The sequence below is a fragment of the Rhincodon typus genome, chromosome 16, assembly GCF_021869965.1.
Source record: "Rhincodon typus isolate 14 chromosome 16, sRhiTyp1.1, whole genome shotgun sequence".
Lineage (NCBI taxonomy): Eukaryota > Metazoa > Chordata > Chondrichthyes > Orectolobiformes > Rhincodontidae > Rhincodon > Rhincodon typus.
In genome coordinates, this window is record NC_063347.1 from 7,880,513 (window position 1) to 7,905,335 (window position 24,823).

At 39.2% G+C, this 24,823-nt stretch overlaps 1 protein-coding gene across 1 annotated transcript in view; it reads right to left on the reverse strand.

The window, feature by feature from the left end:
- Nucleotides 1–24,823, reverse strand: part of prkar2aa (protein kinase, cAMP-dependent, regulatory, type II, alpha A) — a 209,071-nt gene that overhangs the window by 24,851 nt on the left and 159,397 nt on the right. Inside the window, exon 5 of the mRNA XM_048606153.1 lies at nt 15,532–15,638. Within this exon, the coding sequence (XP_048462110.1) occupies nt 15,532–15,638 (107 nt within the window). The remainder of the gene's footprint in view (nt 1–15,531; nt 15,639–24,823) is intronic.

A 24,823-nucleotide genomic window follows, 5' to 3' on the forward strand; every position in this document is an offset into this window, starting at 1 on the left:
TTTCAGAGTACTGACAAACACAAATATTGCACATTTTATGCCTTAAAGTTTAAATCAAGCTCCAACATTCAAAACTTGTGAGAAGCTCTCTTATTAATAGTGCAACGTTTGCTAATGTCTGGCATTAAATCTATGGAGATATAAGCAGTCTTTCCAGAGTTCATTAAAAGCACCCACTAAATTTTGGAAGAAACTATTTCAATCATTCAGTTTTACGTCCAATGTGGATCACAGCCATACAGACCAATGTCCCAAATTCAATATTCACTTTGCAGAGTTCACCAATCTCAGATGCTGCTGGTAGCCAGATTCTCAGAGACTGGCTATGCAATGTACATCCAATACAGACTGATGCATTTAGTGAATTGGACAAGGTATTCTTCAATTGCTGCGGCACCATAACCAGCAAACAAGAAATAAAGGATAAAGAGTCAAAAACAGCGATTCAGTGGCTTAAAAAAATGCAAAAGTGAAATTGCTCAATTGCATAGAATGAGGATATGATCATGTGTGAATATAAAATAAGTCTTAAAGCAGATTTGTCTCATCTTTTCCATTAAGCATATCTATTTGGATTAAATGTTACATTTGGAATCCAGTAAAATGGGGATATTATTCTTGACTAATTCAGTGAGCTTGTTCTAGATTTACAGCAGCACCAACTAATGGCCACTTGGAATATTCAGGTTGTTGAATTTTGAACGTAATCTCTGAACACAATGAAAAACTCTCCAAGAGAAAGGTGCTAATAATAATGTCACTTTTGCATATAAATGCCACTCCTAAAGCAAAAAAAAATTAAATGTATACAGCTGGTAGTTATATCTGCTAAGGTTTTGCATTGATTTCATTAATTTTTTTTCTCTCCTCTTTTGGGCTAGTTTCATAGGCACTGCCTGACTTCAAGCACCTCACCCCAGGTTATCACCCTCAATGACTGGTTTTTAATCAGGTTTTAAATGAGAGGGCATTCATCACTAAACCCAACTTTTTACCCCCTCACACATATGCACATTGGTCTTTTTTGGAACAATCACTGGATGAAAAATTTAAGAGTGGGAATTCTGGGTGATTTTCTTTTTTCTCCCTTCCTCCAATATCCTAATTTATCACAAACAAAGAGCAACACTAGCAATCTATTGATTTACATTAAAAACCAAAAGAACTGCGGATGCTGTAAATCAGGAACAAAAACAGAAGTTGCTGGAAAGGCTCAGCAGGTCTGGCAGCATCTGTAAAGAAAAAAGCAGAATTAACATTTCGGGTCCAGTGACCTTTCCTCAGAACTGCGGAAGTTCTGAAATGTTAACTTTGATTTTTCCTTCATAGATGCTGCCAGACCTGCTGAGCTTTTCCAGCAACTTCTGTTTTTGTTATTGATCTACATTGTTTGACTAATACCAGTAGAGCCTCTAAACACTCCTCCACAGAAAGTTTCAACAATGCAATCAAAAAGGCATACAGATATCAGTTATTCATCAAAGGATACCTCTTGCATTGTTACAAGATGTTAACTTAACTGGGCTGACAGCATCACAAACAAACAATCTAACCAACTGTTCACTTCTTAGCTTGAAATGTAAAAGTTCATACAAATGTTGGCTTGCATGACTGTCAATCATTCATATATTGGAATTGAAATGGTTAAAATGTAATTTTAAGAGATGATGCTTAAAAGTGAACATAAATGCAAGGCTAAATTAAATATTTGAACTTTATTTCAATGTTTGTGTTCCAAGGAACAAAAAGATAAAATGTTAATGGACTGTGATACATTTGACATACACAGCAATAATAATCAGAACAGAAGTGATGTAAGAAAAGGAAGCGAACAGGAAGGGGGTGTGTTGAAAGAGGAAGGATAGTCAGCCTAGAACGTTTAAAACACCACTTATTCAATTCCTACTCTAGTGAAATACTGTTGTTCTTCCAGATACTGAAGTAGGTTTTATCACAGTAATGCCAAGCCATATTTCACAGAACATGAGCTGAAAATTTCCATAGTTAGTTGGCAGACTGGAATATACAATAACTATGAGCCAAACAAAAAAATTTTGAAGCTCTGTAACTTCAGGAGTTAAACAGTTGCCCACTCTTCACTACATCTTGTGATGCAATGTTAGCTTCCCAAATTGTAGGGAATTCTGGGTCTGCTTAGAGGAATGATCAGCAATACCGAGTCCAAGGACATATTTAATGCAAATGAGAAATTTATGATCCCTTACTGCTCCAGGCAAGCAGATAGAGAGCCTTTACAACCTACACTGTACATTTCTAATCCTTTGTTTAAATACAAGGATTATTAAATCAGTGATAAGACACCATAATAGAGGCTTAAAATGTAACAATTCAAGTGCAAAATTTTAGTAAGCCTAACGTAGCAAACAGTGTACTACATTTAACGTAGATGTCTATAAAAACCAATTAGAATGCAAAACTAATAAAAACAGAGGAGGATTCCAATCCATAGCCTAAAAGGTAAGCAAATCAATAAGTTTGAATTGTTCCACTTGCTTTTTAACTTTTCAACTCAAATTGACATAGATATAGTAACTAAACAGTGAAACAGCCTAAATATCTGTGGTTAGTGTGTGTACTTTTGCTATCTGGGAACGTAATTTCAGTTTAAAAGTTGAGGAGACAGCAGTTTCTGATCACAAGTATTATTTACCTTAGGTGCAATATCAAGAAATGGGGTACGATTTATCAAAATAGTAAAGAAAGAAAGTCACAGCAAGCTTAAAGGGGAAAAACATGAAAAATATTTTTCATTTACAAAATCAAATAACCAACAAACAGAGAGCCTTAAAATCAGTTCAGCTTTTCTGAAAAAGGGTCTAGGCCCGAAACATCAGCGTTCCTGCTGCTCTGATGCTGCTTGGCCTGCTGTGTTCATCCAGCTCTACACCTTGTTATCTCAGCTTCCTCAACGTGCCTTTGCCAGGGTACAAGTAATGCAAGCATCAGAGTAAACCTTCTAAAGCAGCCTGATTGCTGTGTAATGAAAGCATACAGCAGCTTTTAAAGTAGGTGCCTTTAATTCCAGTGATCTTTGCAGTGCCAAATCTAGCTGCTTCATATGGTGAAACACATTTAACAACAATGAATATTCTCTAGGCACAGCAGCAGAACGTTAGACTGCAAATCATCCCTGCATCAATTAGGGTCTGTATAAACCAGCAATGTAGAAACTGTACTATTGCAGTAAAATGAAAAAAAAGGAGGGAATCCATTTACCCACAACCAGAATCCAGCATGATGTATAGCATATCTGATAAACAGTCAATGATGATAATTGACTGGCATCTACCCGACAGTGTGGAAAATTACCCAGGTATGTCCTGTACATAAAAACTAGGATAAATGCAACTCGGCCAATTACTGCCCATTAGTCTACTCTTGATCATCAGTAAAATGATGGAAGGTGTATCAACAGTGCTATTCAAGCAGCACTTGCTCAGCAATAACCTGCTCAGTGACACCCAGTTTGGGGTCTGCCAGGGCTGCTCAGTTCCTGACCTCACTACAGCCTTGCTTCAAACACAGACAAAACAGCTGAATTCGACCGAGTGTAGCTTCAAGGAGTCTTAGCAAAACTGGAAGCAATGGGTATTGGGAGAAAACTCTCTAGTGGTTAGAGTCATACCTGGCACATCGCAGGATGGTCGTAATTGTTAGAGGTCAGTTATCTCAGCTTCAGGACATCTCTGCAGAAGTCACTCAAGGTAGTATCCTAGGCCCAACCATCTTCAGCTGCTTCATCAATGGCCTTCCCTCCATCCTAAGGTCAGAAGTGGGGGTGTTCGCTGATGACTGCACAATGTTCAGCACCATTCACGATTCCTCAGATACTGGAGCAGTCCATGTTCAAATGTAACAAGTTCTGGACAATATCCAGACTTGGACTGACAAGTGGCAAGTAACATTCAAGCCATACAAATGCCAGGCTATGACGATCACCAGTAAGAGACAATCTAATCACTGCCCCTTGACACTCAATGATGTTACCATCACTGAATACTCCACTATCAACATCCTGGGGGTAAACATCGACTAGAAACGCAAGTGGACTTGCTACATAAAGACAGTGACAAAAACAGCAGCTCGGAAGCTTTGAATACCGCGGTAACTCACATCCTGACTCCCGAAGCTTGTGCACCATCGACAAGGCACAAGTCAGGAGTCAGAGAGCAAATGGGGAATATTCTTCAACCAATGTAGCTCCAACAACACTCCAGAAGCTTGACACTATCCAGGACAAAGCAGCCTCCTTGACTGGCACCATATCCACAAGCATCAATTCCGTCTACCACCAACACTCAACGCGTATTATCTAAAAGATGAACTGCAGAAATTCACCAAAGATCCTCAGACAGCAACTTTCAAAGCCAATGATGACTTGCATCTGAAAGGACAAGGGCAGCAGATACATGGGAACCTTCAAGATCCCCTCCAAGTCACCACTTTAACTTGAAAATATAATCAGTTCTGAGGAAGGGTCACCGGACCCGAAACGTTAACTCTGTTTACTCCTTCACAGATGCTGCCAGACCTGCTGAGCTTTTCCAGCAACTTTGTTTTTGTTCCTGATTTGCAGCATCTGCAGTTCTTTCGGTTTTTATTGAAAATATAATCGTTGTTCCTTCACTATTGGTGGGTTAATATCCTGGAATTTCCTCCCTAATGGCATTGTGGGTCAACTCAGAGCAGGTAGACTGCAGCAGTTCAAGAAGGCAGCTCATTATCAACTTCTCAAGGACAACTTGGAACAGGCAATAAATGCTGGCCAGCCAATGACATCATTATCCCACAAAAATGAATACATTAAAAAAATTATTATTGATATTTGCCACCTTCAGGTAGGATGCAGAAAGTTGGATTCTTGACCAATAAGCAAGGAGCAAGGGAGTGGGTCTAAGTGAACAGTTGTTTTGAAAAGGGCTCAAAATATGACCTTCTTCCAGCTGCATGATTCTATGATCATGGATTTTGGAAGTACTCTGGTACATTTTAGAGGAACTGCATCCAGAGATGACAAAAGACATATGGAATGGAAGCAACAATTGGAAAACAAAAATAGGGTTGAAGGTGGTGAGTCTGTGCAGCTGGAAACAAACAGACTAGTTAATACATAGATGCAAAGTCCAGTTCAGAATCAATCAGGACATCGAGGCTATATACGATCCAACTTGAGTCAGAGAAAATAAGTGAAGAGATTGCAATTATCTCCAAATTCAAGAACTGGAGAGTCATTTACGCTTGCAAGGTCATCACAGACTGGGGTCTTAGTGTCACAAGCATCTTAGGAACATGAAGACAGCATTAGATGAGGAGTAGCTTTCCTTAATACTATGCTTGAAAACTAAAAGATACTATCTTTACTCAAATTAGAATTTCTTACTGTGTTGTGTTGTAAAGAATTGCATAAAGAAATGTTACTCTCTTCAAATCCAGTTTGACCGTTCCATGCAATTTTAACAAGATGACAGCTAATTAGCCAAAAGTGCTCCTTCTCCCCCCATTTCATGCCCTGTAAAACACTCATGAGGAATCTTATACAACAGAGGGCCAAGAATTGTAAATCTCATTGAAACTCCAGAAAGGATTCATTACTGCTATTATTACTTCAAACCATCAAAATAGAAGCCAATAGGGCAAGGAACACTAGGGTATTCAAGACACAAACTTTCCTTTATGTAGTACATCTAAGCTGGAAGATTGTATATGCACATTGCAGAGCACAAAAGACAAAAGAAATCAATGAATGAAGGAAGGAACATACTTTAAGACCTGAGGGAGACATTCACAACATAAGTCAACAGGGCTAGATTTGAGCCTCCAGGTCTGGAAATAGTGGTGGGTAGTTAAACTGCATCTCCAATCTACATGACAGTTCCCCAACTCCATCCCACACTACAGCCCATACTCATGGAGAGCAAGGTACCAGTATCCAATTAAACTAATTAATTGTCCATTTACAGCATTTTTTTTAAAGAATTCACAGATGGGATGTGGGCATCACTGGCTGGATCAATGCATCATCCTTTGTTGCCCTTGAGGTGGTATTGGTGAAATGCCGCCTTAAACTGCTACAATCTATATGGTGTAGGTATAACCACAATGCCATTAGGGAGACAGTTAAAGCATTTTGACCCGTGACATTGAATAAATGGTAATATATTTTCAAGTCTGGATGCTAAGTAGCTCGGAGGGGAACTTGCATATGGCGGAAAGTATTTGCTGGTCTTGATCTTCTGGATGGTATTGGTCGTGAGTTTGGGAGAAACTTTTCTAGCAGCCTTCACAAGTTTCTGCAGTGCATCTTGCAGCAATTGAAGATGGTCGGGATAAGGACACTACCTTAAGGAATTCCTACAAAAATGTCCAGGAGCTGAGACGACGGACCTCCAACCACCACAATCATTTTCCATTGTACCAGCTATGACTTCAACCAGCAGAGACATTTCCCTCCCATCCTATCGATTCTCATTGACTCTAGTTTTGCTAGGGTTCCTTGATGCCACACTGAGTCAAATGTGGCCTTGATGTCAAGGGCAGTCATTCTCACCTCAGCTCTGGAAATCAGCTCTTTTTTTCACATTTGGATCAAGGCTGCGATGAGGTCTGGTGATGAGTGGCTCTGGCAGAACTCAACTGAGCATCAGTGAGCAAGTTATTGCTAAGCAAGAGCTACTTGATAGCCCTATTAATCGTATCTTCTATATTTTAATGATGATAGAGAGTAGACTGATGGGGTGGTTAGATTCACCCTGCCCTTTGAGTACAAAAATAAGGATTTACGTGGGCAATTTTCCACATTGTTGAGTAGCTGCCTGTATTGTAGCTGTACTGGAACAGCTTGGCTGGAAACGTGGCAAGTTCTGAAGCACAAGTCTTCAGTACTATTGCAGGAATGTTGTCAGGATATATAGCCCTTGTAGTACCTCGTGCTTTTAACCATTTCTTGATATCACGTAAAGCGAAGCGAATTGGCTCAAGACAATTTCTAAGGAGGCATAGGACTTCAGTCAACTGGCTACAGAATCTGTGGTGTTAACAGATATGTTGTTTATGCTGTTGAATTTATGACAGAGTAAACACATTTTGGCAATTTGTTTAGTTTTGATTTCAGAACAGAAGGAAGGTTTATGGTCTCAGTTCAGAAGGTAGAGCAGTCTCAGCTTGCAGGAGAATCCAATCACTGCAGAGGAAGTGATTACTAATTTGTGGGTTGTCCAGGTTGGGAGAATGTACGTGGAAATCATCAAATTATTAGAACTGAGAAAGGTTAAATCATCAGAATTATGAAAGGTTCAAGTCATCACACTCAAAGGAGTTCAGAGAAAAAAAAAGTCTCAACAATCAAAAGGGAAGAAACTGGAAAGAGTTAAGTAAATATCTTAAAAGCTGAGATTAGAATAATATTTCTTTTGTATTGAGTCTTGATAATGGATAGTGTTATGAAACATGTTGAAGCTTTATGATGTTTGTGTTAGAACAGTTCTCACTCTTCCATACAGAGCTTTTCATTCTACTTTTATGTAATAAACTTATGTTTTATTGTTAAAGAACATCTGCAGCCTTGTGTATACATTTCAGTAACTAAGCATCATGCTAATCAGCTACAAAAATTAAATATATGATTTAGAATTAGGTTTACTGTCACGTGTACTCAATGCAGAAGTACAGGAGTATAGTGAAAAGTTTATAATGTCATTCCACATGGCACCATCTTAGGTACAAATTACCTAGGTACAAATCTTAGATACAAAATAGCGAGATAAAGAAAATAAAAGCTACATTAATTTACAGTTATTCACAGTGTAAGTTAGAAGAATAAGAACTAAAGTTAGAAAGGAAAACATCACAATCTTTCTATAAAGGGCCTGCAGCAGATCAATGCAGAGGGCTTCCACTCGTACACTGACTAGCCTCGCAAGCCACTGATCGCTCCGCTCCGGCCTCCGTCCCCGCTTGCCATCCCTGCTCCGCTCGGGCCTCCGTCCCCGCTGGCCATCCCCACTCTGCATGGGCCTCCAGGCTCAAGTGCATGCCTCCAGCCTGTTCTGCTTTGGCCCTCAACCTCTCCAATGATGTCACCTGCACTCCAAGCTAAGGTTTTAAATAAAAAACACGACAACAAAAAAAAAAAGAGAAAAGAAGAACGAGAAGAAAAGGACAAAAACCAATGGAATGGATAAGCCTCGTGCTGATGAGTCTGGGTGCTGCCTACTTCATCCCCACCATCTTGTATGACCAACCAAACTGGGTTCCATTCTGGGATTTGACTTGTCCAGTATTACCAAGTTCCCCTCCAAACCACTCATTATCCTGACTTGGAAATATATTGTTGTTCCTTCAGCATTGCACTGTTAAAATCTTGGAATTCCCTCTCTAATGCCATTTTAGGTCTACCTAGAGCAAATGGATTGCAGTGATTCAAGAAAGCAGTTCATCATCACCTGCAAAAGGACTGCTGGAGATGGGCAATGAGACCATACAATATAGGTGTAGAATTAGATTATGCAGTCCATCGAGTCTGCTCTGCCATTCAATGAGATCATAGTTGATTTGATAATCCACAACTCTACCATCCTGCCTATTTCCTCTAATCCTTGATTTCCTTACTGATAAAAACAAAATCTCTCTCAGCCTGGAATATACTTAATGACCCAGTCTCGACAGTCCTCTGGTGACGAATTCCATAGATTCACTACCCTCAGAGAAGAAACTCTGACATCATTTATTAAACCTTTGCCATGACGCATCACCAGATCCAAAATAGCTTGATCCCTGATTGGATCCACATCATATTGTTTCAAGGAAGCTATCCCAAATACAGTCTATGAATTTTTCCTCATAGCTATCTCTGTCATTTTGACTATCCTAACCCACATGAAGATTAAAGTCACCTATGATTAATGTACTATCTTTGTTACATGTCCTCATTATCTCCTGATACATAGTTACAGTTAGGGGACCTATAGACTTACTCATACCAATGTCTTCTTCCTCATTATTCTTCTTACCTCCACGCATATGGATTCTACATCTTTTGATTGAAGACATTTCCTGCTATCCTACTTATTCCAAACTGCACCAACAATGCTACCCACCACCCTTCCCTTCCTGCTCATTCTCTCAAAAAGTCACATAGTCCAGAATATTTAGTCCCTTGCTTGGATTGCCTTGTAACCATGTGTCTATAATGCCTATAAGATCACACCCTTCAATTTATTAATTTTACTTTGTTCCGAATACTATGAACATTTAACAGTCATTAATTTTGCCTGTTAACCATGCTTCTTCCCTTTGATCCTATTTACTGCTGTTTTTCTATGTTTGTATACTCAGTCCCTTGCTGGACACTGTTATCCAAATAGCTGTCCTATTATGCTGCCATATCCTATATCCTTGGAAGTCTACATTTCCCCTGTCCCAAATCCTGTCCCTCATCCACCAGTCAGTTTAAAGCCCTTTCTACAAGCCGTAGTTATTCAATTCACCAGGGCACTGGTGCCAGCATGCCTCAAGTAAATCCCAGAACAGCTCCCTTCTATCCCATACTGGTGCCAGTGCCCCACAAACTGAAACCCATTCCACTCACACCGATCTTGCAGCCACACATTTAGCCTGTTGACTTTATGACAGTTTGCCCATGGTTCAGGTAGTAATCTTGAGAATACCACCTTGGGGTTGTTTTGTTTTTAATTCAGCTTCTAACTGTTCTGTAGAACCACTTTTCTAGTCCTACCAATGTTATTGGTACCAACATTGACAACTGGATCCCTTCACCTCCCTATCCAAGATTTCCTCCAGACCTGAGGGGATGTTCTTAATCCTGGCACTGGCAGGCAACACAACCTTCAGGACAGCTGCAGAGAACAGTATCTATTCCCCTAATGATAGTATCCCCGACCACTGCATTCCTATTTCTTCCTCGCACTTCAATGTCTCCCTATACCAAGGTGCCATGTCAGTTTGCTCATCCACCCTGCAGTCCCCAGTCTGGTCTGCACAGCTTGCAAGGACATTATAACTACTGGACAATTACAGGGGCTGAGACTTCTTAACTGTAACCCACTGGGTCCTCACCTGCAGTCACACCCTCCTGTCCCCAGTCACAGACCAATTTTGAATGATCTTGTCTGAGGGTTTGGGTGACTTTTCCCTTTCCTGATGCAGCACAAGGTCTACAGCTCAGAGTCCAGCTCCTCGACTTGGGGAAATGCTAGCCCAGCCAGTGATGCTCACATGCTGTGAATTAATATTTTAAAAACTAAGGAACACCTCCAATTCAGTCCACAAGCAAGGCTCTAAGCTTTTAGTGATCTGTAACTTTGATTCTACACTTGCTGTCACATTGACATAGCCTGCAAGACTGTTTCAGTGAAGCTCAAGACTAACTCAACAAACGGCATCTCATCACAGTCACATTACAGCCTTCCAGACTCAACATCAAGTTTAACAATTTCAGAAAGTCATCTGTGTTTTAGACTATCTCCCTTTGTTTCAACATTCTATTCTGCTTTCTTTTCACTTGCAGACAGTAGCACACTTGCTCTCAGCAAATCTTTTGCTTCTTTGATATTTTTCTTGCACCATCATTGCATCACAGACCTCACCCTTGCTCCTCCCCCACTCAGGACTGACTGGAAATCTATTATATCTCTAACCTTTCCCAATTCTGACGAAAGAACATCAACCTGAAACATTCATGTCGTTTGTCTATTCACTAATGGCACCTGACCTGCTAAGTAGTTTCAGTATTTTGTGCTTTTATTTCAGATTTCAAGCATCTTCAATATTCTGCCTTTCACCTTCTTAAAATTAGTTTGAAATCAGATTAGTTATGCATTCCGTGAGATATGAAATTTAAAATGAGAGGGTTTTTAGCCTTTTAAAATCAGATTAGGGCCTGCCTCTTTTTACAAAGTGGAAAGTACTTGCATCTTAAATGCTTACAACAGTAACCTAGTGATAACATCAAGCATCAACGACTAACTGGAGATCAATTACAATATAAAATTACTGGCTCTTTTTCACAAGGGCAGTCCAAAGTATCAATTATTTATACTGTTAAATACATCAAATTTCTTCACTACCTCTCCATCGGTCTCACTTGACACTTCCTCAGTCAATATACCCTGAGGATGCACCTTGGTGCATCATTAGCCCATCTGGCACCAAAATCACATTGTCTAGACAATTGCAATACATAGTTAATAACATCCCTCAAACAGTGTTTAAAATCTGATGGACATTTCATTGTGACTATATTTCACCTGTAATATTCCAGTAAGCATTATTAAATTGACATTTATTTTCATCTGCAGACATGATCAAATTTTAATAAAAATAATTTGGATATATGCCTTCAGAATATCACATTAGGATGTGGAAACCACATAATGCATACTGCACTGATAAAAGTATCATTAAAAAAAACAACCAAAATGCTGAGAATTTTCAACACTTTGTTTTAACATTTCTAATATCCTTGTTTTTGAACCAATCTCAAATGTTGATTTCATTGCAATGACAGTTTCAATGCACAAGGCTGAAATACGAGTTAATCTGTTACCTCAGTTAAGAGGATCAATCATTACTCTTTGGCTCTTACAAGTATAAATCTAGACAAGCAGAAAGTAGTTCCAAGCACAACCAGTATCTTCCAGTGATTTAAGTTCTTCCTGGAACTGCTGCTATTCTAACCATAAAAGGAAAACTCACAATGAAAATGACAGTGCGAGACAAATGGCTACATGACACCACTTATCTACATGGTGCCTGTTTCAATTTAGCAGCAAATGGACTTAACCATTAACTCTTTGAAGCATAATGTCAGCTTCATACAGGAAAAATCTCAGCGTCACAACAGAAATTTTAAAAAAAATGTTTGAATAGTTTGAGTCAGGTTTTGACCAAATAAAGCAATGTGATGTCCATTTCAAATCATGTTTGATGCATTTTTATTGTTCTCAGAAATGCACATTTCCATTTTAAAAGTGTAATTAGCTTCATTTCAAAGTACCAAACAGCTCAAGAATTTCATATTGTAGGAATGAAAAGAGCTTCAAACAAAAACCTGGAGAGGTCTTCTTTGACTTATTTATGAATATGAAATTTAGCCTATAATACTGTATTTTTACAATAGAAAGTTTGTTCTATTAACAGATTTTTCTTATACATTTTACTGGTTCAATATATTTGTACCATGAATGCTTGAGAAACAAGTGGCTGTGGAAAATCTTATGCTTGTGTGTGGTACAGTTTGCTTTATGATTTAGCTAGTAATAACTACGAGAAATCTGTAAAAACTTGCAATGCATTTCCCAGTGAAAACCTTAAACAAGAGTTATTTGATTGTTAACAAAGTAACCTACTTCCAGAGGATGCACAATAGAAATACTACAAGCCGCAAAGCAAAAGACCCCAAAATTCATGATTAAATGCTCGATGTACTAATATACCGTAAAACCTAAAACTCATGAGAACCTGGGGCATGGCATCAGTCCAACATTTTTATTGTTTTGATGAAATCAGGATATCTAAATTTTACAGACGTAATTTAAAACACCTGCATACTTTGCAAGGTTTTTAGTTGAGTGTGTACTTCTCACCAGTCTCTAAACAGATCTACCCATAAAACAGAAAATAGGAACAAGAGTAAGCCATTCAGCCCATCAATCCCATTCCACTGTTTAAGACGATCATGGCTGATTCTCTGTCTAAATGCCATACTCCTACTCTCTGCCCAAATACCCTTGAAGTGTCTAGAAATCGATCTTTTCCTTCTTAAACATTTTCAGTGACTTGGCCTTCTGTGGCAGAGAATTCCATGGGCTTATCATCCTCAGTGAAGATAGTTCTGAAATGCAGTCCAAAATGGACTACCCTGTACCCTGAGACCACGACTCCACATTCTGGACCCTCCGACCAGAGGAAACATCAATCCTCAATCCAGTCTGTCCCCTGTCAGAATTTAATACATTTCAGTGAGATCCCCTCCCATTCTTCTAAATTCCAGCAAATATAAGCCCAATCGATCCAACACCTCCTCATACCATAAATCTGCCAGTCCAAGAGTCACCCCTGGTGAATGTTCACTGCTCTCCTAAGGCAAGAAGATTAAAAATGCACATAACACTCTCTTGATGTGATATCACCCAGGCCCTGTACTACTGGTGTAAGTTGTCCTTGCTCCTGTATTCTAACCCTCTGGCAATGAAGGCCAATAAAGACTGGCCTTGCCAACTTCTTGCATGCTATTTTCAAATGACATATTGCCTAATCTGCTCTGACAGTGGGAGAATACATTATCAAGTTGGTCCTCTTCAAGTGGACACCAGTTCTGCAGGACCAAAAATGAAATTTGAGAGAGAGTTCACTTTTAGTAAATTTAGTGATACAAGCTTCACAGTGGCTCCAAAACCTCTCTAAATGCGCAAGGATATCATAGAACAAGATAGCACAGAAGGATACTATTTGGACCACTGCACCTGACCTGACTCTAAAAGAGCTGTCCAATTCATCTTTTCCTTTTTGCCCCAATCTGTGGTCCTGGAATTATTTTCCTTCAAGTATTTATCTAATCCACCTTTGAAAGTTATTGAATCTGCTTCAAGGAGCATAAAAAGGAATAAGTGGAATAAAAACAAAACTGAGTGATAAAAGCAAAAATAAAAAGTGCACAGGGAAACAATGTTACGCTTCACTGCGGAAAAATTGTGAGAAATCAAGCCCTTCTATTCACTGAGACATTACAAAACAAAGATTTTATAAAAGAATGCAACATATCCCAATTTACCTGTCTTTTCCATCCAGGTTAACAGAAAACATGGATCAGGTTTCTGTACAACCAAATGTATTCTTCAGATCAAGAAACTGACTTCAAATCAGGAAAGCTTGACTGGATAATTACCAGGATATCAAGGTACAAGATTGCAATATCAGAGTAAGAAATACCTTTGCAGAAAAACCTTCACAGAATTAGAGGTAGGGTAATAAATGCAAAATGGAGTTAAAAGGAAAGCCAATTTATCAGGTGGAAAGAGCAACTTAAACTACTTCAACTAGGTTGGAAGGAAAAAAGGAAGAAAGAAAACCAAATCAGCTCATTTGCAGGATCCTGTGGTATTAGGAGTGTGCCAAGAGGGAGTGAAATCAAACTGAAGGAGGGCATGGTAGGCTGCCTGAAAACCTAGAAACACCACTAGTAATAACAAAACAAAGAATTCACCTGAAAGCAGTTTGCACTGACCCAGAATTTGCTTCGTAAGTTTGTGAAGGGACCAACTATGAAAAGGCCCAATTTCAAATGCTTTTACAAGGTACAGTTTTATATTTCTAGAAGCTCCTGTATTTGACCAAAGCAACATATGACTATTCATGAATTATAAAGATAGATTTCTTAATTTTGATATAAGCAAGGATTATAGATCAGGTTGTCATGTAACATTACCTCACAGCTTGACATAGTGGAATTTCTAATGAAACATGAGCAGAACTAGGACAATTCGTCCTTCAATTTGGTCCTTCATTCAGTAAAATCAAGTCTGATCTTGTATCTCAACTCTGCTTTCAATATCATCATTCAGTTTCCTTGGTGTTCAAAATTCATCAATCTTTGTCTCAAATATTCGCAACTAGTGATCATTCAGAGCTCTCCTGGGTAGAAAATTCCAAAGATTCACAATACTTTTGGGAGAAAGTAATTCTCATCTTCTCTGTCCTAAATTATCTGAAACTGTGATTCTCTAGTTTTGGATTCCCAGCCAGAGAAAACATTGTTCCAGTAGCCACCCTGTTAAGTTCTTAAGAATTTTATGTGTGCTAATTAGATCAGGAAATACAGGCCATGTCTCTTCAATCTCTCCTCACATGACACATCCTCTCAATTCAGAAATTAGGCTAGAAAACATAATCAATAACAGCAGTGCATTTTTTTAAAAATTTAATAAACATCCACTCATGTTACTGTGATTTTACAGTGCAATGTTAATCTTGCATTGAGTGCTTCCTTCAACATCACCAAGTGCTCAAGGATAGGTGGGTCTAGGCCCGAAACGTCAGCCTCTCTGCTCCTATGATGCTGCTTGGCCTGCTGTGTTCATCCAGCCCTGCACCTTGTTGTCTCGGATTCTCCAGCACCTGCAGTTCCTACTATCTCTAGGTACAATATTTATTCTTCAGGCCCAAAGGAAATGATGCACGTGGAACAGCTTTGTGAAAGACCTTTTAATGCTTTACAAAATAAAAAGGTTTAATAATAACTGGTTAAAAAGGAAAAAGGTCAATGGCTGGACCTGAAAAATTAAACACCAACTAAATTGAGCTTATCTGGAAAGCAAATTAATTTTTAAAATGCAACAAGGATTTCATTATTTAATGTGTACAGCAGTTTTGAGCTACAACATCCTGGTGAAAGCCCCACACGTCATTGCAAAAGGGGTTCATTTACAGAAGAATTTTTTTAAAAATCAGGTTTAAACAGAAACCTTGTAATATTACCAAGTTTAAATCCCTTACCGTTCAATTACATAGAAATTGTCTCCATCGTCATCTTGGTCAATGACGTGCTCTGAAGGTTCAACTTTCCTCTCAAACATTGCATCAAGGATTTGATATATTTGTTCCTGTTAATTATAATGAGATGTCATCAGTTAATCTTTTTTTTAAAATTTCTATTTCTTAAAAAAAAATCCCCATTAAGTGAAAACAAATCCTCTCAAATGCAGTTTAGGTACCATGACCAAAACAGCTTTCAACAGGAAGAAAATGGTCACGAATTTCCACTTGATACTCAACACTTCCAGTGACAAGAATCATCTAATATTTTGCCACAATTTTGTTCAATTTTTGTTCAATTATAAAACACCATTTAAACTTAAAGTATTCAACATCCTCAATCAGAATTAAACTTGTGTCATTACAATGAATTACTCTTGTCCCCAACTTTGAAAATAACAATCAGCATAGATCTTCATACACACTGGGTCCATTTGGTAGCCAAAACAGGAAGGCAGATTATTATCTGAATGGCTATAAAATGAGAGAAAGGAATGTACGAGACCCAGCAATTCTGATACATCAGTCACTGAAGGTCAGCATGCAGGTGGAGCAGGAGGTGAAGACAACAAACGGTACGTTGGCTTTCATAGCGAAAGGATTAAAGTGCAGAAACAGGGACGTCTTGCTGAAATTATACAGGACCTTGGTGAGACCACATCTGGAATATTGTGTGCATCTTTTGGACTTCTTATTCAAGTTTTTGCTACAGAGGGAGTGCAGTGAAGACGGATTCCTGCTAAGGCAGGAATGACATATGGAGAGGATGAATTGGTTAAGATTATATTCGCTGAAGTTCAGGAGACTGGTGTGTGGGGGCGGTTGCAATCTCACAGAAACCTGTAAAGTTCTAACAGGACAGGACAAGACAGAGTAGACGCAGGAAGGAGGCCTTCAGTCACATTTAAAGATACAGGATAAAGTATTTAACACTGAGATGATGAGAAGTTTCTTCATCCAGAGGGGAGTGAGCAAGTGGAATTTACTACCACAGAAAGCAGTTGAGGTCAAAACTGTATGATTTCAATGAGTCGGATAAAGCACTTGGGGCTAAAAGGATCCAAGGATAATGTGGGGGAAAAGCATCACAGACAACTGAGTTGGATGATCAGCCATGATCATAATGAATGGCAGAGAAGGTTTGAAGGGCCAAATGGCTACTCCTGCTCCCATCTTCTATGTTGCTATGTTTCCATGTAAAATGTGTCAGGCCCTTCAACCGCCCTGAATTACTTACTTCCTGTCACACTGTTTTATGATGGATTTGAAAGAATAATCGTAAAGCAGCCACAAGACTGCTAAAAGCTACAGTGTAACATTGATAAAAACAACCATTTCTGAATTGCCAGTCAGAAGAATCTCTAAACAAGTTGAAGAACCAGATTTTTTTTGGAAAAGAAAATTACACTGTCCACAATGAGGTTTCAAGCAAGATGAAAACACTACAACTTTAACTAGTTTTCAATAACATGCTGGTATTTACAAAATATTGTTAGAACCATTTCAGGATCTTCATTCATGCTTTACAACATCACGGGGGCCTATATGGGATGTGGAACCAGCAGCAGGAAGGTTAAGAGAAACAGTGAAAGCAAAGAGATCCCGGAAGCTGACAGACCAGCAGTGAGCCTGTGGGGGACTCTGGAGTGATAGCAGAGGTTAAAAGGTGCAGCGAAAGTAAAAAGATCGGCAGACTGACCAGCAATAGAGCTTCTTCAACAAAGAAGATTTTGAAGAAAAGGACAGTAAGTAGATAAATGGTGGTATTTCTCTCCTGTCTCACAATTAGATACTAAATTAAGTAAAAACCGTTCAGTACAAGTTAAAAACGTTCCATAGATAAATTAATATTTTAGAACTTCAAAATGGAGTTCCATGGCTAAACAGAGTTAACGAGTTTGGTTGTTGGTCAGATATAAACAAGAAAACGATTTTTCTATTCAATACTTAAGAACACAAGAACACAAGAACTAGGAGCAGGAGTAGGCCGTCTGGTCCTTCGAGCCTGCTCCGCCATTCAATAAGATCATGGCTGATCCTTTCGTGGACTCAGATCCACTTACCCGCGTTCTCACCGTATCCCTTAAGTAGGAATAATGGTAAAATAAAAGCAAAGAACCATTTCTATTAAGTCAAAAAATGACTGCAGAGCTCAGACCTAGACATCCTGCACTATACAGGAAATCGGACACTCCTAGAGATCTGAATGACCATGTTCTGACTGCAGCAACCCAAGCTCCAGTACAGTGCATTCACCCGGCAGGTAGGTGGATTGTCATAGGGTGCTGTCACCCCTTAGCTTAAGGAAGCACAGACAGAGCAAGAATGGATGGCAGTCAGACAGGTAATGTGGAAATCCTCAGTGCACCTCATTCACAGTTTCTCAGACTTGGAAAAGCGGTGAGAGTGGCAGCTGCTCTGTGAGGGCCAACTAAGGCCATGCTGAGGTGGGTTGTCTAGTTGCTCAGGGTGGGGACATGGATGTGACTCCAGAATGGCACATCTCCTATCTGGTGGCAGGGTCAAGGATGTCTCAGTACAGCTGCAGGACATTCTGAAGAGGGAAGGGTGAAGAGCTAAAAGTTATGTAGGGACCAACGACATACAAAGAAATAGAAATAAGATTCGGCAAGCAGACTCCAGTAAGTTCGGTAGGAAACAGAAAAGTTAGACTTTAAAAGGTAGCAAAGTCAAGATTACTCCCGTTGTCACATAGTAGTAAGTATAGAAATAGAGAGATAGAGCAGTTGAACGTGTGGCTGGAGAAATGTAGCAGGAGAGAAGGCTTTAGATTCTCAAGGCAGTGGGAACACTTGTCAGGGAGAGAGGACCTGTAGAAGTCAGATTACATCCGAACAGGAATAGGATAAACATCCCTGCAGGGAGGCTTGTTAATGCTGTTGAGGGCAGATCGGTAAGGAGATGAGATCCTAAGAAGTAGTTCAGACGTGACAGAAATTGAACTGGAATTAGAAGTTAAACTTTTGAGAGCCAGGCAGAGGAAACATAGGCTAGATGAGTAAGAATTGTGTTTAGGAATCAGCCTGAGAAATGAGACAGGCAGGCTGAGGGCAGTTAAGCTCATGAGAGAATGTTGTCATAGCAATGATTGAGTCGTGGCTGAGAGGCAGGATTGACAGCTCACCATTTCTGGTTCAAGGGTATTCAAACTAGATAAAGAGGGGAGCAGAATAGGGGGCAGGTTGCAACACTGATCAAAGAATCAACTGTAGGAATAAGGAGGGATGATATCTTGGAAGAATCATCAAACGAGGCCTTATGGGTACAAGTTAAAAAAAAAAATCACAAAACAGGAAAACTCACAATTGGATGTCTACTATAGACTCCCAAACTGTCTGGGAGGGGCAGAGGATCAAATATGCAGTGAAGTTATAATAAGCTGGTAGCAGTAGGGAAATTTTAACCACCCAAATACTAACTGGAATAGTTTTGATATGCAAGATAGGAAGGGAACAATTTATTTTTTAAAATAGCACCCTGTTTCCAGCGTGGTTCTATAGGGTTTGGTATGTGGGTCCTTTCTAGCCGTGACGTACATTAATAATGTAGGCTTAAATGTGGGGCTCTGATCAAGAGGTTTGCAGATAACAAAAATTGATTGAGTGGCAAATAGTCAGGAGGAGGAGGATGCAGAAGGAGGGTAACAGATTATTCACATGGACAGAGCAATGGAAAATGGAATTCAACCAGAAAAGAGAAGTAATGCAATTGGAATGGCTAACAAGGCAAGCAATTATACTATAAATGGTAGGACCTTGAAAAGTACTGGAGACTTGAGGGACATGCACTGATCCCAATAGGCAGTTAAGGCATTTCAGATGGAATATGAGATAAACATCTTTATTGACCAAGGCAAGGAGCATAAAAACAAAGAAGTTATTTAGGAACCGTATAAAACACAAGCATAGGCCACACTGGAGCACTGCATGCAATTCCCGTCATCACATTACAGGAAGGATGTGACTGTACTTAAGGCTACAGAATATATGCTGCCTGGGAGGATCTGAGCTACGAGGAAAGATTGGCTATGCTGGTGTTGTTTTCCTTGGAGCAGCAAAGGTTGGGAGGGGACCTGACAGAAGTGACAGAATATGATGGGCATTGATAGGGTGGATTGGAAGAGACGGTCAGTAACCAAGGGGCATAGATTCAAGGCAAAAAGTAGAAAGCCAAGAGGAGAGTTACAGGGAAATTTTCACCTAGATGGTAGTGGCAGTCTGGAACACTCTGCCTGAAAGGGCCAGTGAGTCTAAAACTCCTGTAACATTTTAGAGTGTTCAGATATTCACTTGGATTACCAGAGACTCCTAGGTTATGGACCAAGAGCTGGAAAATGAATTAACGTAGCAGGATCTTTGTTGACTGGTGCAGACCAGATAGGCCAAATGGTGTGTTGTAAATTTCTGAGTCTACTGTAGCCTTGCTCAGAAATCAAGACTTCAATTGGAGACTCTTTTTCCCCGCACAGAACAACTGAAGGGAGCTAGTCAGCCACATTCATGCATTATTTGCACTAGTAATTGGCAGAATTTCCCAGCACTTCAGCAGTAGGACTCTGACTATGTGCAGAAGGAGTTCAGAGTATTTATTTCTCAGGGGAAAAAAAAAACTGGGAATTTAATTCCCAAAGCTTTAGTTCAGGAAAGCTTCATGTTTACGTTAACAACTGATTCTTTTCTAGTGTGAACTGAACATAAAGATGATGAAGTCAACAATACCAGTTAAGAAAAATGTCCCTGGTGTACATAGCTAAGTCAAAAAAATCTGTTATTGGCTTACCCACTAACTACACTAGAAGGGATAGAAAAATACCTGATCAAAAGAGCAACTTGCTTATATATGAATTCTTTTGCATCATTGATGACAAATTTATAACTGGCCTTAAAAATGAATACAAATGTTAATTTTCTCAATTGAGATTCATGTTACATTTTAAAAAAACTGACAAACAATTTACATTCTCTGCATTTCAGCTCATAAAATTGAGGATGACAGTTTCTGCAGACAAATGTTTTGAGCCTGTGGTGGATGTCAAGTCACATTGGCACTCAAGATCTAGTCTGCAGAACTTCCATGGTGTTCAAACATAATTACTTAATCATCATGAATGTTAATAGGCCACAGAACCAACTGGAGATTTGGCACGATTTGTGCTTTTCAGCGGAAACCAACGGGGAGAAAAATAATGCACACGGCAGCACCAGTTTAACTCAGACAAATAGAAATCCATTTGGCAAGCAGATGCTTTTTTCAGTAATGGACTAAACATTCCATTTTATTATGCTGGGATAGTTCAGTGCCTTCATATATGAAAGCGCCATTTAGTGGTGGAATAAAGGCAGATGTTGAGATTTTCTCAACGTTCTTGAATAATCTATCAAACAAATTAAAAACTGATGCTAACTTATAATCCTTTTCTGCATATTAATTTAGTATACAGGTAACTTAACTTGCAATGTTTTTGCAATGCACAGGCTGCTGTCTGCCAGGGAATGAATGAATCAAAGGGAAATGTCCAAAAATGGGATAGAAAAATCACAATTAAACAGGAAAGTACAGAAATATTTAGCAGGAGCAAGATCACTTCTGCAATTAAATTCAAAGTGTATCAGTAATTAATGATCTCACCTCTAAAGAGATATGTGGCAGAACTCATGAAAATTACTTCATACCTGACTACAGGTTAAATAGGTTACATTTGTAAAATATTCCTGTTACACAAGATTGTAGAGCTCAGACCCATTTTAGTACTTAAGTACATATTTTAAGGTGGCTCCTAAATGCAGTGTCACAGGAACACTGACTGAAGAGAGACAAGAATGTAGATTTAGTGTACTTTTGGCAGTACAGACTCGATCGGCCAAAGGACTGCACTGTACTATGATTCTGTGATTGCTGTAACTACGCAGCAATCAGATACCCTGCTGTCTGCCACAGGGAGGATCGTTACAAGGGTACTCCTCGCACAGATCCAATGTGGTTTTCACCTTCCAAGATGTACTACACAGAGTCTTCACTATATGGCAGAATCAGAAAAAGTATAAGGAACAGCATCAATGGCTGCAGCCATTTACTACCTCATGAAAGTTATCCTCTGTCAACCATGAATACTTGTGGTGTATCATCCTCAAATCTGTCCGACTTCAGACAATTTCTCACCATTTCCCTCCTCTTACATTCCATACAAGCCGTGATCCTTACCAATGAAACCACTATAAACCCTGTCGCAGTGAAGATTGGGGTCAACTAAGGCTATGTCATTGCACCAAATTTCCCAAAATAATCCTTTTCATGGGAACTGCAGAATGTATTATACATGGAATTTTGTACCTTTATACATATTTTCGATATTTTCTGAGAGTAACAGTTCTAAAACTGACCTGTAGGAGACAGCATTGCGTCCATTTCACAAGTCTAAGAAGCAGTCGATGACCTTCATATTAGTACTGATAAACTGTCTGTTGTTACATGTCAATAATACCAACAAGGCACCTTGTAAAATATCTTGAAATCATATACATCATATACATCATATACATTATCCACCATATATCCCTTTCATAAATCTAATCCATGTCTTTTTGAAAGAAATCCATCAAATGTCAGAATTGTTTTGCTTTTTACAAATTGCACTGGCTATCTTAACTAACATCTTATCATTATAGAAAATCAAGGTGCAATATCTATAAATATCTGGTATAGTCCTTTGACTCTTCTCGAATTGAAGATTGCCAATGGCAACTTCCAAAACCTCTAACACAATTTCTACATGCATTGATATTTATGTTGGGCAGAGTTTCTGTCAATTCCCTCAGCATCTCCTAGCATGTGCCATCATAGAACGCCTATATAGTGTGGAAGCAGGCCATTCAGCCCATTGAGTCCATACCAACCTTCTGAAGAGCATCCCACCCAGACCCACCACTCTACCCTATCACTGTAACGCTGCATTTCCCATGGCTAATCCACCTAGCCTGCACATCCCTGGACACTATGGGCAAATTAGCATGGCCAATCCAGCTAACCTGTACATCTTTGGACTGTGGGAGGAAATCAGATCACCAGGAGGAAACCCACACAGACACGGAGAGAATGTGAAAATTGAGTCATGATTCAGTACGTTGCCAATTTGAGTTCTATTAACTTGCTTAACTTGTACAACTTCCTTTTCCAGTTAACCTACCAAATAGCTCCAACCATCCTCATGTAGGACAATCTAGAAACAGGGGTCATGAGGGGTGGGGGGGTGGAGGTATTTAAAAACAGAGGAAAGATATTATTCAGTGACAATTAAAGTTACTCATTGTGGCCATGTCATTTTTTCATACTTGTTAAACATGGCTATATTTCACTACTCATTTCCCTTTCTCATGCTTTAGAATCCAAAATAAATTTCATAAACAATTGCAGCTTTCTTCTTGCTTAACTGTAACTAGATGCCAGATTTGCACCACCCCATCACATGCCCACTTGTGTGTATTTTAATGGTAGCTTTGATGCTGCTATACATACTTCTTTTTCTATTCTTTGCTTCCAGCATATTTAGTACTCAACTTCCTATTTGTCTCATATATCTAGAATATTTGCTCTGTCTTACCATTTGTCTTTCCCTCCATTTGTAGTTACCCTCATAAAGTATGCAAGCTATGTTGTACAGGTGAGTAACATTCAAGTTTTCTGCTGTGTTGTTTTGTAAAAAGTCAGTAATACCTCTCAGCTTGATATAAAACTGCAAAAATTTGGAGCCATCCATTCAACATTCAGAAAATGAGATTTTTTTGCAAGTGAACATTTAACTTGTGGAGACTTTGACTTTCATATAGAAAAGAGCAAAAGTTTTCAAAGGGTTACTGACTTCAAAATTAAGAACAAACTGCTTCAGATAAGAATGCAAACCACAAATGCTAGTTTAAAGGATAAATCAAAAGTTCTAACTATATTACAAGTGCTATTTATTCAAAGCCAGAGACTAACAATATGCAGGGCTGGATGAACACAGCAGGCCGGCACCTTGTTGTCTCGGATTCTCCAGCATCTGCAGTTCCTACTATCTCTAATTAACAATAGTTGTATTGACTACAGTTTCATATCAGCATCAATATTCTTAATGCACGAAAATCAACTTTCAGTGTCAAGAAAATACTCATATAGCACTGAAATGGAAAGTTAAAATTTTTCTATTAACCTGTCACTATCATGCCAGACCATTCTGGTTATAGCTGCATTCCTCACCTGACACAGGCACATGGAGGCCTCGTTCCTGTAGCATCAATACACTCTGGCAAACACAAAAGGCTGTTACAGAGCTTACATTCTACGTGTTTTTTTTTAAATCTTTCTCTAACAGACCTTTATAGACAGCATCCTCAAGCTCATCACCAAAATCAATGCAAGCAGCCAGGCCGACACCATTTATTTTCATGTCCTCAGTTGGTTTTTCTCCAAAGAGTTTCATCAGGAAATCAGATGGAAACTCATCAGTAAAACAAAACATGCCACTCGTGAATGTAAGAGAGTCGAGCCACTACATTGCCCAAGGTACAGAATTAAAAATTTCAGCACTATTCCCCCATTAATACGGCATCAGCTTCTGCACACTCTCATTATGTCATACAATGGTTCTCAAGCTTTTTTTCTGAAAGGTTCTTTCAAATTAAATAGCAATGACTACTTACTTTCACTTCAATTATAGCACAGCATAATATTAATTGCAACAATGTTGCACGTGAAGTGTTTTAATAATGCCTTTTACTTAAATAGAGTACAGATTTCTTCCATATTAGAACTATTCCAAATCTAGCCATACCTTAGCCAAGCAGTTGTTACAACCACGACAGCAGCAGCTACGTGGAAAATCCAACCTGAGCAACGGCCGCCAGATCAGTCTACTCTATCAGCAAAGCGATGGAAGAGGTTGTCGATAGCGTTACCAAGCGGCACTTGTTCATTAATAATCTGCTCACTGACACTCAATTTCGGTTTTGTCAGGGCCCTCAGCCATCAACTTCATTACAGCCCCAATTCTCATAAACAAAAGAGCCGAATTCCAGACGTGAGGCAAGAATGACTGCCCTTGACATACAAGCAGCATTTAACAGAGATGGCATCAAGGAGAATGAGCAAAAGTAGAGTTAATGGGAATCTGGGGAAAACTCCCCACTAGTTGGAATCATATCCAGCATAAAAGGAAATCTATTGGAGATAAATCATCTCAGTTCCAGGACACCCCTGA